Genomic DNA, 14508 nt, shown 5'->3' with positions numbered 1-14508 from the left:
TTACAAATTTTTCAAGAAATTGGCTGAAATTTTGCTTTTTTATTTTTCTTTTTATTTAAGCAAATGTCTATGGACAAAACAGAAGGAACAACCTAATCATATGGTGCACAACTACCATGTAGAAACATAAAGGCTGCAAAACACCCTGTATTTTCCACCCACTGTTTCTTTGTATGTGTCTTGCATTCAGACATGAACAATGGCAGTTCACTGAGTTTTGGAGCCCTCTGTGATGTGTATGAATTCTTGTGCGAGTGAAGAGAAGGCAGGATTTAGCACCAAGTGTGGTTTTTCCTCGCCTTGCCATTTCAAAGCATTCCAGCTAACTTTCCACATCATCTTAAACTTAATTATAAATTTGCAGGGAAAAGAGACCAGTGATGAATCACAGTATAAAGCTAACCTTTAACATTGCCATTTAAAGAAGGTAATACAGCGGCCCACTTCGCCCATTGGGTTGAGGTCACGTCATCTTAAACTCTCAGGAAGAAACTGTCTTTGTGTTAACACAGGATGGATAGAACACATCATTTTATTCCAGGCTTGAAGGAGACAGAGAACAGATGTCTTCCCCTAAAGAGTTTCTTACAGTTTAGTGATATTTAATTGGCAGCATTATTGTAGGCTGTCTTTTGCTGTTTGTTTGTTGTTAAAGTTCTCTACCTATTTCTAAATATCTAATTATTTCATGAGTGATATAATAAGAAGAGACTTCAGATGTTTCATGGAAAAATCCATCACAGGGCCGGTGCTGTGGCACAGTGGGTTAACGCCCTGGCCTGAAGCGCCGGCATCCCAAATGGGCGCCGTTTCGAGACCTGGCTACTCCACTTCCGATCCAGCTCTCTGCTATGGCCTGGTAAAGCAGTAGAAGTTGGCACAAGTCCTTGGGCCCCTGCACCCACACGAGAGACCCAGAGGAAGCTCCTGGCTCCTGGCTTTGGATCAGTGCAGCTCTGGCCGTTGGGGCCAATTGGGGAGTGAACCATTGGATGGAAGACCTCTCTCTCTCTCTCTCTCTCTCCTCTACTCTCTCTCTGTAACTCTGACTTTCAAATAAATAAATAAATCTTAAAAAAATCCAACATCTTATAATTCCATTTTAAATGAATGTTTTGAAGCTCTCTTGTATATATCACATATATAAAACCTATCCAAATATAATATATTTTATTGTAATAACTCTCAAATCTAATTTATAATTTATAATATATTTAATAACAATATATATTGCATATTTTAATAAATCATATTGTTCTTAATTAATATTTATATATTGTGTATAACATGATTTTTAAATTTGTTACATAAATGCTCTATAATGTTATATATAACATATAGTAAGAATACATAACATCATATGGAAGTACACTTGCATATCTGTATACACATACATTATACTCCACAGCTATGATAAATAGTTTTGAGGACAAAACATATATATTTTCAATAATTTGCACATTCACTACTACTACTTAATCCCCAGAAAATATGTTTTAATGCTGTTACCCCCCAGGGAATGGAAAGGGAGAAAAAAAAAATACTGCACTTATGCTATAGCTCACTTTTTCAGGCAATGTTATCTAATATTTGTGATTGAATGTTTCCTTCTAGATCATAAAAGTTAATGAATAAAATAATTCTTAATTTGTCTACTTAATAGACTTGTTCAATGGACTCTGGTGTAGGCCCCTTATATAGGTTGTGTTTTTAAACTAATTTTTCAACTAAAAGGCACATTGCCTATTTGACATAAATGTTTCTCATTTTTTAATACTATTTTATAAAAAATATGAAAACATGAATCCTAGTTTCTCCTTGGTTTCAAAACCCTACAGTAGAATTATGCACACACAGAGATCTATGATGATTAGCTATGTATTATGTGCTAAAAGTATTGAGGAAGATAAAACAGGTTATAAACTTAATGTTCTTCTTCTAAGAAAGCCGATGAATCATGAGGACATGGTTGCTCTGAAATCAAGTTTCCACTTGCCTACTACCTGTGCTGGGCAGTTAAATACGTGAAAACCGTTATTTTCTCCAGCTTTTTTGAGATGTAGTTGACAAGTAAAAATTATGTAAGATAAATCTTGGGTTTATATGTTTATCTTAAATTGTGATCATTTTCACCCATAATGTTGAGTGGTAATGCCTTTCAAAAATTTAATATCTGTGACTTTTAAAATTTAGCTTTTACAAAGTTAAGTGTTAAGATAGTAAGGTAGGGTGGATGTTATTTGAAACACCTGTATCCCATAGGAGTGTCTGAATTCTAGTCTCAGCTCTGCTCCCTAGTCCATTCTCTTGCTAATACACACGCAGGGAGACAGTAGGTGGTAACTCAAGTTAGTTTGGTCCTTGCCACCCACATGGGAGACCTTGAGTGAGTTCTTGAGTTGGCCTGGCCCAACCTTAGTTGTCGTAGGCTTTTGAGGGAGTAAATCAGTAGGTAGGAGATCTCTCTTTCAGATTAAAAAAAAAAAAAATGTTAAGTTAAAGGTATGAAACTAATTTAGTGAAATATAATTTAGATTCATTCACTAATGTATGTTTGGTGATTCAACAGGAAAGTTTTATTTATTGAATAGCAGCTCTGTGAAAGGTATATTGTCAAACATTAGAAATACAGTAATGAGTGCCCAGTGCTGTAGCCCAGCAGGTTAAGCAGTTAAGCTGCCATCTGCGAAGCTGACATTCCATATGGGTGCAAGTTCCAGGCCTTGCTGCTCCAATTCTGATCCAACTCCCTGCTAATGCACCTGGGAAAGCAGCAGAAGATGGCTCAATTACTTGGACTCCAGCACCCACATGAGAGATCTGGATTGAGTTCCAGGGTTCTGGCTTTGGCCTGTCCCAGCCATAGCTATTGTGGCCACTAGGGGGAGTGAACCAGCAGGTGTAAGATCTCAGTCTGCCTCTGTCACTCAATAAATAAATAAGTAAAAGGCAATAATAAATTAAACATGCCCTAGTTCTTACCTTGATGGAGTTAGTATATTATCTAAAGGAACAAGTGAAAAATAAATAAAAATGAATTAGTTAATACTAATTGTAATAGATTTCATAAAAGAAGTGATCTTTGCCTGTCTGTGTGTACATATTTTCCCTAACTTTTCATTTAAATATGGAACAGGATTTGGAAGATATTGTATAATTAGTCACTATATGATGTTGCTTATGGCTTTCTTTAATTAATTTTGATTCGAAGATAATTAACTCATCATGTGTATAAGTTTTACATTTCTATTATAGTTTACTAAGGGCCTTTAGAGTGACTAATGGAAATCTATACCATGAAATAGGGCGTGGTTGTTCTTTTTGTTTATCTTCATGTCTAAATAATTGCAATAAACTCATACACCTTTATTTAGAAGCTTTTCTCCTTGGTACATGAATGGATATTGTCTACTGTGGAGGATTTACTAATCTCAATTTCCAGTGATTTGAAAGTACTATTGGGCTCACCAAACACTAAAGTCATGTATTTTCTTTTAAAATACTCCTTTTCTCCTCTTTTTCAAATGATTTCTTTTTTATTTTTCTTTGTTGACCTCATGTTTGGTATTTCTTGACTTCAAAAATAAAATATTATAGAAGTGTTTTACAATTAAATAATATACCTACTCTGGGTCACCAACTTTTCTTCCCTTGTCATGTAAAGATGTAAACATTGTAATAAGTTCATGGTAGTTATGTATAATTTTGAACATAAAAGCTAAATGAAATAAGTTCATCTGTGTTTTACCCCCTTGAGAAGTTACTTCTTCGCTCAGAAGTTGTTAGGGTCCACAAGATGACTGATCATCTTAACTATTTCTCAAATAACAAAATTTCAGGTTACTAACCTGCTTCTCTTTCTTCTTATTTCAAAAGGATATGATGAAGAAATAGCCTGCACACAGAATGGCCAGATGTACCTAAACAGGGACATTTGGCATCCTGCCCCTTGCCAGATCTGTGTCTGTGACAATGGAGCCATTCTTTGTGACAAGATAGAGTGCCAGGATGTGCTCAACTGTGCCGACCCTGTGACTCCTCCTGGAGAGTGCTGTCCTGTCTGTCCTCACACAACTGGAAACAGCAATACCAATTTTGGTAAGAATGCTTAGGGCCAACTCAGAATTGATCTGGAGGTTCCCTTTATAGTCAGTGTTTTTCTCTCTTAGGGTTCAGCAAGCCAAGAAAATAGTTAAGTGGCTTAGTAGCCTCTGGAGCTAATGATTTTGTTGATACACTTTAACACTGAGTAGATGGAAACAATAATTCTTTATTCTGACAATATAGAAGTAAGTCTGCAATTGGTATATAATGTCAAAGAAGGGGTAAACTAGAGTGTTTCTAATTCAAACTTAGTGGCTTCAATGAAGTATGGTGCATTTAAGACTACAGTGATGCAAAGAAGGAGCATTCCCTTGTTTGAAATTGACAAAAAGAAGGTGGAAGGCATGCAAGAAATAGGGAATACTGTCGTTTTTATCATTGCTCATTTTAGTGGAATTAATAGACTATCTCTAAATAAATATATATCTAAGAGGTTGCAAAAGAATAGTGTTAAGAGAAATAGTAGAGTTAATATAAAAATATTTTAAACACCAGACATACTAACATACCAGAAATAAAGAAGATTTCTGCAGGTGTAATGATAGCTCTGTGCATATGTAAAAAAGAAAGTACAAGTCTGCATTTAGCATTCATCTCAAAGTTAGAAGAGCATCAACCAAATAAACTGAAAAGAAGTGGAGGAAAACTCTACAGAAAAAAAAGCCAAGTCTGAAAGTGAGTTAACTGAAATCATACAGAAATAATTTTGAAGTCCAAAATATAATTCTACAAAAAAGAAAAAAACAAAATAAGAAATGACAAGGAGACAATAACCTAAGTAGCTTAATAAAAATAAACAAACTTGAAAGTATCACAAGAGACCCATTTATACAACTTTATGTTAATAAGTCTGAAAACCTATACAAAATGAATAATTTGTGGCAAAATAAACTAATTTAGATAGAGAAAAATTGAGCATACAGATTTCCCTAAAAAAAAGAGTCATTTGTAAAACAGCTAGACTCCACCAAATGTATAGATGGCAGGTGGTTCTACAGTTGTGGAAAGCCATTAAAACCGGGTGATTTTAATACTTTAAAACCTCTTCTTGGACATTGAAAAAGAAAAGGCAAACTTAAGTCTTATTATGAAGGGAGTATTATCATGTATAGCAAAATGTAATAAAAATCGCATAAAAAGAAAGCTCTGGACTGATGTTATACATTTTTGTTGAAAAATCCTAAATGAAATACTGTCTACTAGCATTATAAAAGAACCACTCATGAAAAAGTGGAGACTATTCTACAAGTTTCAGAATAATTTAGTATTAGGAAAACTATTAATAAAACTAATTATCTTTAACAGGCCTATGAAGACAAAATATACGCTTCTACCCATAAATGAAATAAGGTATTTGACAAAGATCAATATTCTCGATAAACAGTAACTTTTCATTGACATGAAAAAATATTTACATTTTAGCGAAACATCTTTACTATGCTGAGTACTAAAGTGTTCTTTCTAAACTCAGTGATAAGGCATGGATGTCTACTGTTAGCACCGCCTATTCGTAGCCCTGAATGTGCCCAAATTTTTAAAAGGGAAAAATCTGAGATTTAGAAATCTGAGATTTAAAAATCAGAAAAGAGGAGCTAAAAGTAATCATTTACAGAAAATGTAATTCTGTGGTTAAAAAAATCTAAGGAAACTGAGTTTAAAACTTACTATAAAATAGAAAGATGTAATAAGATAGTACAGTATAAAATTAATAAGGGGAAATCAATAGATATACTATGAGTAAATAATTACAGCATAGAATGGATAATGGGAATAAAAAACCTCATTATAATAGTAACAGATACCTAAGGATAAACTTAACATTAGATATATAAGGTCTTGCTGAGGAAAACCTCAAAATACTACTAATTCAAATGAAGACTTAAAAATCTGGATGTCCTATTATGTCTCAGTTAGGATGACTAAATATTTTAGGCACATCATTCTCAATAAGTTAATAGTCTGAACATAATTCCAATGGAACATATAACACTGTAAGAATTCAGCAAGTTTCAAACAAAAACTTATGTAGAATAAGCAAGAAAGACTAGTCAGGAAAACTCTTACAAAGGATAATCAAGTGATGACTGGTCTTCCAAGATTTACATATATTAAAAGGACTTATTAGTTTAAAAAATATGGTCTAGATGCATTAAATATTTTTAAAACATTGAAGTATGTTCAAATATCCATAGTCAACTTTGGTGTGATAAAGATGGCATCTTAGCAGTAGCAAAAAAGAGTTATTTTCTATGTCTTCTTGGAATAGCTAGGCATTCATCTGGAAAAACCAGAAGTTGAGTAAAAATCATCTCCTAATGCTAAATAAATCAATGATTCAAATTAGAAAATTGAAGCATGTAGACACCTGGCAATATTTCTTTGTATTCCTAAAATATAGAATATTTCTTTGTATTCCTAAAATATAGAAGTCAAATGCAGAAGTCATAAAACTAAGCAAAGTAAAAGAAAACCAACTCACTTATGATTGCTATCTTTTAAATTAAAAAATGTAAATATTTGTGAACCAAAATTCCAATTACCTCATCAAAATATAGGCAAAGGAAATTAACTAATAATTTTTACAAAAGGAAATACAAATTGTTCCTCAACATATGAGAAGACTGTACAATTTCCCCTTAATAAAATAAATGTACATTTAAATCACACTGAGCTGTCATGTTTCGCCTATCGCATTGACTCAAATTAAAGGACAGTACATTGAGTATCACTGTATGTTGCTTGGGGAGAAATCTCTGCATATTTTTTTTCTTTTTTTTTTTTTTTTTGACAGGCAGAGTGGACAGTGAGAGAGAGAGACAAAGAGAAAGGTCTTCCTTTTTGCCGTTGGTTCACCCTCCAATGGCCGCCGCAGCTGGCGCGCTGCGGCCGGCGCACCGCGCTGATCTGATGGCAGAAGCCAAGTGCTTACTCTGGTCTCCCATGGGGTGCAGGGCCCAAGTACTTGGGCCATCCTCCACTGCACTCCCTGGCCACAGCAGAGAGCTGGCCTGGAAGAGGGGCAACCGGGACAGGATCGGTGCCCCGACCAGGATTAGAACCCGGTGTGCCGGCACCGCAAGGCGGAGGATTAGCCTATTGAGCCACGGCGCCGGCCAAACCTCTGCATTGATTGTGGAAATATAAGGTAGTGCAACCTCTCTGAAGGGGTAGTAACAATATGTATCAAATTGCAAGTGCCTATACCTTTGGATTAAAAAAGATATTGAATTTATCCTATAAGCTTTCATGTGGTCATAAATGGGACCATTATTCATCACAGTAATATTTGGAATTTCATGACCATCCAGCCCAGTCCGCCCAGGTAAATTCTAATTTATATAGATTATTCTGGCATAATAAATAGTAGCACTCCTTTTCATTGTTAAAACTGTCCTGGCTGGGTACTAAATGATATCCTTGTAATAGCCAAAGGTTAGAAGCTATTTTTCGGCCTCTTATGGGGACAAATGAAAGTGTAGTCAATTGTTAAAAAACAATTTGGGAGCTATATACTGAAGGCTTCTAACATTTAAAGATCTGTATGATAAACAGACAAATGAAGAACAAGGAAAATACAAAAATGAACTTGAGAACAGTGGAGAAGAACAAATAATAGTATTCTTAAGGACAGAATGAGTTTTTTTTTTAACTGCAAAATTATAAACATTTAATATATTTTTTTATTTTGAACCATATGAATGAAAAGCCCTGCTCACCAAAAGTATTTAAAAAAGCAGAGAACACTGATTAAATATAACTCATTATAGCTTTAATAGCTAATTTATAATTTAATTGACTTAGGTTCTATATAAACATTATGAAAAATATTAAACCATGCTAGAATTTCCCAAAAGGATGCACTGTTTTACTTTTTTATGTAAATACTGATCTAAAGCCACTTTTGAGTACTGCCTACCTGTGATAGGGTGGTCTGTTTAAGCTAAATTCCGATTCTTAAAAAACCTGTTATTGAAAATATTTAACATATCCCAAATAGTTATTTCTCCATAAAATAATATATTTTTTCTTTTCTTTTTATAGCTAGAGGAAGAAAGGTAAGTTTTCCTTTGCAATGTCTTCTTCATAAGAATTTTTTCTAATACTATCCATGAAGAGCTGTCCTCTGAATTGTTTGCATGCCATCTGTCCAGTACATAGAACTGTCCACACACATCGGGACAAACACGTGAGCACAGTTCATCCACTGTGCTTGTAGATTCCTATTTTATTTGTCTTATGGTTAAATTTATGTTTTGAAATTTGTTTCTGACAGAAAGATGCAAACTTTGTAGGGATTAAGAATGTGTTCTATTAGTCATCATAGTCCTTACACTTTCCGTTATGCTTAGGATGTGTTTCTACCTTACACATTGTAGAAGCACAGTTAACGGTAGATGGAAGAAAAGAAGGAAGGGTAGGAGTAAGTCATGGGGGAAAGAAAAATGTTAGTGCTACTTCAGTGGAGTAGTGGTCGCTCTCCTGCTGGTTGGGGAAGTAAAGACCCAAAAATTAACTGAAAATTTTACCGAACACACATTTCTTCTGCTATTTCCTCTCCTCCACTTTCAGGGGCCTTAAATCTAATCCTGGAGACTAACTTTACACTCAAGAGGACAAGGGTGGGGTATATCCAGATGCTGCTACAGCTGGCCAGTTTGGCCATGTGTCAGCTGGACATGGATAATCCCAAGGAATGAACAGAGTTCCTTCTGCCTTAGCAGTGCTCTCAGTTTTCTGGTTATCTTAACAGTAAGGGCATCTGCTTCAATCTGATCCAAATGGAATGGGCATGGGGATCAAGAGAGTGAAAATGGCCAGTGACTACAGTTTTCATGGCAGATAGTAGACATATTAGTAGCTAATTTAATTTTTTTTTCACTTTTACAAGCTGTAGAACTTTAATAAAATGATTTATCAGATAATCAGACAAGTGATAGTGATGCTATCAGGGAGAGGTCCTGGCTAGCTGTACACTTTTTGGTTCAATGGACAATATTATACATTTAATATAGAATAAATGTACATGAAGCTATTGACCTTTGAATGTACATCAAAAAAGGATTGCAAATACTTGTTACATTTAACTGAGTAAATTGAAACTAAAAAATTAATCTAGGCCTTAAACAAAGTAAATATGAAAGATAGATAAATGGATAGGGAAGGAGCATGGGAGGGAAAGACAGAAGTATTTGAATGAGGGAAAAAGAACCTAACAGAACGGCTTTGAAATAATCTATTTATTCAGTTAGTAAACAATTTACTGAGAGACAACTGATAGACTGTATCATTTATTGCTTTTTTTCAAAGGTAGTGTGGGACAGGTGGGTGACGCTCATACTTAAATGTACTTTAAGATGTGACAGCCTCTTGTGTTATTTTTGATTTTCCAATTCAATTAATTTTTTTCTACATTTTTCTCAGATACCAAGAATTATCTAATTAAAATTCAGATATATAAACATGTCTGAATTTTTGTGTGTGTTTTTAATGTTTAGGTAGTTTTTCCTAGCATGCAGTTTCTTTACATTGTTTCTCACAACTGTTTCTTACTCCAGTCCATTCTTTGGATTTGATCTGTATAAAAATTGAAAGGAAACAATTATACATTTCACCTATTGATTTTTTTGTCTTTTACTGAAATAGTAATTTTTCCCATGAAAAATTTCTGATTAAATATACTAAAGTTGATTAAGTTTATTTTTTACTTGAAAAATTATTTATGTATTTGAGGGGAAGAGAAAGGGGGAGAGAGAGACATACTCACAGAAATACACACACACAGTGAGAGAGAGAGAGAAAGAGAGAAAGGGAGAGAAATGACTTCCATCCACTGGTTCACTCCCCAAATTTTGCCCAATGCTTCTGGGTCAGAGCCATAGCCAGGATCTAGGAATTCAATACAGGACTCACACGTGGGTAGCAGGTACCCAGTTGTTTGAACCATCACCAAAACCCACTAGGATCTGCTAAAGCAAGAAGCTGGGGTCAAGAACCAGAGCTGGCTATCAAACCCAGATACTCCAACATGGGACCCTGGCATGTAGCTGGCATCTTAACAGCTACACTAAACAGTACCTCTCTTTCCTTTTATTTTATGTTTCTCATACATAAATCCATACTTTTACATGACATCTACTAGTGTAATATGTTCCTATCTAATACGTGTATAATATTGTATTTTACTAATCAAATTGTTTTTCTTTTAACTTCATAGGGGCAAAAAGGAGAACCAGGATTAGTGCCTGTTGTAAGTATATGTTTACATGCTGTTTTAAAGTTAACTGAACTATAGTTATATATTATTGCATATTGATATACTTTCAAAAAAGGAACTTCATTATTCTATAAATTTTCAGTATAACAAAAGCAAGTTAAAATAGATGAATTATTTAATATAATATTTAATGCTCTATATTCCTGACTTCTATAGTCCTATGACTAAAGGTAGAAAATCATAGTTTTATAAAATTAAATATATTGCATGTGTATATCAAGTGATAGTATGAATGAGTAGAGTAAAACTTTACAAATATTTATATCTTCACAATACTGTGATGGAGGCTGTTTTATAATCAACATTACCATTTTGCATCTAAGGTTCTATGTTAAGGAGATGAGCACAGAGAGGATTAGTAGTGTGAGGATTTGAATGCAGTCCTCTTGGCTCCAGCGTGGGTACACTGAATCACCTTGCCAGCACTTCTTTCCTGCATTAGAGTTCTGGACTCATAAGGCAAGGGTAAATAGCCATCAATGCGAGGCATTCATTGGCTTAACAAAAGTTTACTCGTGCTTTTGTTAGTATTCTTACTTGTCTCGCCACTGACTTTTCTGAATCTGTATAAAACGTTAACAAATTATGTTGTTTATTGTTCAGGTCACAGGCATACGTGGCCGTCCAGGACCAGCAGTAAGTAGTATCCTCCAATATTCTTGGTACTCTCAAGTTACTTAAGGTGCTGAAAATCTTTACAGATATTGCATCCATGAAAAGACAATAGAGCATAAAATGATGAGGTTTTATTTCTTGAAACATTTTGCATCAAACAATGTTTAAGTGTAGGCATTCCTTTATGGTGATGAATGACACAGTGGGTGCTTCATTTTGAAACTAATAAACCTTATTATTCCTCATGTGTTAATGTTATTATTGGTTCTGTGGAGGTCAAAACAATCTAATATTGCTAATTTTAGATTGACCTTGTTCATTGAAATTAGGGCAAACTTGTTTTACTATGATTAAGGAAGAACTATTTTTATCTGTTTAATGAAAATAAATGGTATATTGCATGTATTTTGAAAAATCATATACAGAATAGCATACTTCTGATTTAGCATAAGAGATTAATTATTTCAGGGTTGGAGTTTTAGCAGCAGTGAATTTTAAAACATATCAAATCAACTAAGTAAAATAATAATACAGCTTTTTAAAAAGATTTATTCACTCATTTGACTGGCAGAGTTAGAGAAAGAGAGAGAAGTCTTCCATCCACTGGTTCATTCCCCCAAATGGCTGTAATGACTAGAGCTGGGCCATTCCGAAGCCAGTAGCCAGGAGCTTCTTCTGGGTCTCCCATGTGGGTGCAGGATCCCAAGAACTTGAGCCACCTTCTATTGCTTTCCCAGGCCATTAGTAGGGAGCTGGATCAGAAGTGGAGCTGCTGGGACTTGAACTGGCACCCATATGGGATGTTTGCACTGCAGGTGGTAGCTTTACCTGCTATGTCACGGTGCAGATCCCTATAATACAATTTTAACAGATCTACTGTGGTCCTTATGAATGTTTTTACTTTAAAAATTCTGTTTTTTATGATTGAATAAATGCACAATCTAATCTTCATAATTCAATGGAAATTCTCTTTTGAAGAGAAATAAAATCCCTCTGGCAACTGTCATTTCCCAGGGAGAAGAAGAAAAAGCCATATTAAGTTATCAGCACAACAGTATCACTTTGAAATATAGCAATCATTGTTATTTCAATGGTGGAATAGCTACAATTATCATTTTGAAACTTTCAAATGAGTTTTAGGTATAAAATGAAAAAATATGCAACACTCTAAATCTAGGGGGAAAAAAATCATGTTGAACTTTAATAAGGCACTGTGGACTATGAAGCCTTTCTTTCCATTGCATTCACCTGTAACTTGAGTAGTTAGGAACAATTTGGGATATAATGTACCAGTTTGAATGTATATATTCCTTCTGATAATTGTTAATTTATGGTTGGTGCTTTTATGTAGTTCTCAAAATTTGAACTTATTTTTATGCCCATCATTTAGTGATAAAAGCTTCACCTGGGAGAAAATAATAAATGATCCTTAAAATCTTGCAAGCTTATACACTTAAATTGAACTCTGTGACACTAGATCATGGCAGATAATTTTTACAGGCCTTTAAGCATCACTGTGAAAATAAACATCACTTCTTTGTACAGAGAACTTTTATATGCACATGATATTATTCTCTACAGTCTTCAACTAGACTCAGTTAAAAAGTGTGATATTACTATTATCTATTTTTTTTATCAAGCAAACATTTAAAACTAAGATACCCAAAGTATAAATGTCTTGAAATCATAATCATCATTTTCTGTTTTAGGGACCTCCAGGATCACAAGGACCAAGAGGAGAGCGAGGCCCCAAGGGACGACCTGTAAGTCAAGGAAGCATTCAAACCTTGTTCCTTAATGCAGCCGGTGAAGGGGCACTGTCCCTCCTCCACCTTGATTAAATGTTAGCATTCAGAGGAAATTATCATACACAAATGATTACTTACTATCTAGTTAGATAACTCAAATGATATTTCTTTGTCCTTTTTGAGGTTTGTGGGCGTAAACAACTGGATAGAGGAAAAAGAAATTAGTAGAGAATGAACTTTTCTTTCAAGTGGTTGTATAACAGATTTATTCCCCAGGTAGCATTCTTCCTTTTTTCATTGAGTAGATGCTGCAGAGATATCAAAGGGGTAATACTGAAAACCAGCAAACACATTACCCCGAATAGTAGCCATCTTTAAATTGAAGTGATCATCTCTATGCCTCTTGAGATAAAACATAAGGATTTTATATGATATATATGAACTTTTTTTCATTACCTGTTATATAGACTAAACTTGGTCTCAACTCTTAGGAGTACATTTCTTTTACTTTCTTATACTTCACCCCTAAAATCTAATGTCTAATGTCTTTCACATATTAAATAACTGGGTTAATTTGTTTATAGCTATTATTGTCCTATTTCTTCTATTTTTTAAAAAATAGGACATGTAAATTAAATTTGAGATGGAGAGAAAGAGAGAGTAGGGAGAGAGATCCATGTACTGTTTCACTCCCCAAGTGTTTACGATGGCCAGGTGTGGGCCAGGTGAAAGGCAGGAGCCTGGGGCTCAATCCTGCGCATCCCAGGGACCCACGTAATTGAGCGGTCACCTGCTGCCTCTCAGGATGCATACCAGTGTGAAGCTGGAATTGAGAGCAGAACTGCGACTAAAAAAATGCACATCACAAGCAGAGTCTTAACTGCTGCCTGAAATGCCTCCTGCTGTTTTGGTTTTGTTTATTAAAAAATATTCTTGGCTTTGCTTATCTAGCAGATTGTGTTGATATCTTGAACATTTGGGCCTATGTACATTTGTCTTTCCCTTTTATATTAAACATGTTAAAAAACGTTCCTGGGTGCTTATATTTATATTATGAAAGAGAGATCTCCATCTGCTAGTTCATTTCCCAAATACCCTCAACAGTTGGGGATGGACCAGGCTGAAGCTGGGATATGGGAACTCAATCCCAGTCTTCTACTTGGGTGGCTGCCTCCCAAGGTGCACATTAGAAGGAAGCCAAAATTGGGAGCAGGGTTAGGATTTGAACCCAGATACTCTGAGATGGGGTGTGGGTATCCCAAGGAGCATCTTAGCCACTACAGTAAATACCTTCTCCAATCTTATGTTTCAGTCAGAAAACTTCATGTTGTTCAATTTCCTCTCTAATGATATCTACTAAAATTTGACTCTAAATGGATTTTAAGCCTCCTTAATTTGTATTTATTCATATCTCAAAGAGAGAGATAGGAACTGACATTCTGGCACAGTGAGTTAAGCCCAGCTTGTTTGAAACTGAAATCCCACATCAGAGTGCTGGTTCAAGTCCCAGATGCTCTGTTCTACTCTAGCTCCCTGGCTCCCTGCTAATGTGCCTGGGAAAGCTGTGGAAGATGGCCCAAGTACCTGGGCCCCTACTCTCCCCAAGGGGGGCCAGGATGCAGTTCCTGGCTCCTGGCTTGGGCCTGGCCCAGCTTCAGGCATTGCAGCTGTTTAGGGGAGTGAATCAGTGTTTAGAAGATCTCTATCTCTCTCTTTCTCTCTCTTCTCTCTCTCTTCTCTCTCTCTCTCTTCTCTCTCTCCTCTGTC

At 35.2% G+C, this 14508-nt stretch overlaps 1 protein-coding gene across 1 annotated transcript in view; it reads left to right on the top strand.

The window, feature by feature from the left end:
• The window catches only part of COL5A2 (collagen type V alpha 2 chain), a 143332-nt gene that overhangs the window by 66268 nt on the left and 62556 nt on the right, over nt 1–14508 (top strand). Inside the window, exons 2-6 of the mRNA XM_062189006.1 lie at nt 3877–4098; nt 8146–8159; nt 10319–10351; nt 10982–11014; nt 12703–12756. Of these exons, the coding sequence (XP_062044990.1) occupies nt 3877–4098; nt 8146–8159; nt 10319–10351; nt 10982–11014; nt 12703–12756 (356 nt within the window). The remainder of the gene's footprint in view (nt 1–3876; nt 4099–8145; nt 8160–10318; nt 10352–10981; nt 11015–12702; nt 12757–14508) is intronic.

The sequence above is a fragment of the Lepus europaeus genome, chromosome 1, assembly GCF_033115175.1.
Source record: "Lepus europaeus isolate LE1 chromosome 1, mLepTim1.pri, whole genome shotgun sequence".
In the NCBI taxonomy this organism is placed as follows: Eukaryota; Metazoa; Chordata; class Mammalia; order Lagomorpha; family Leporidae; genus Lepus; species Lepus europaeus.
Note: the sequence above shows the minus strand (reverse complement) of the source record. Positions and strands in the feature narration are given on the sequence as shown.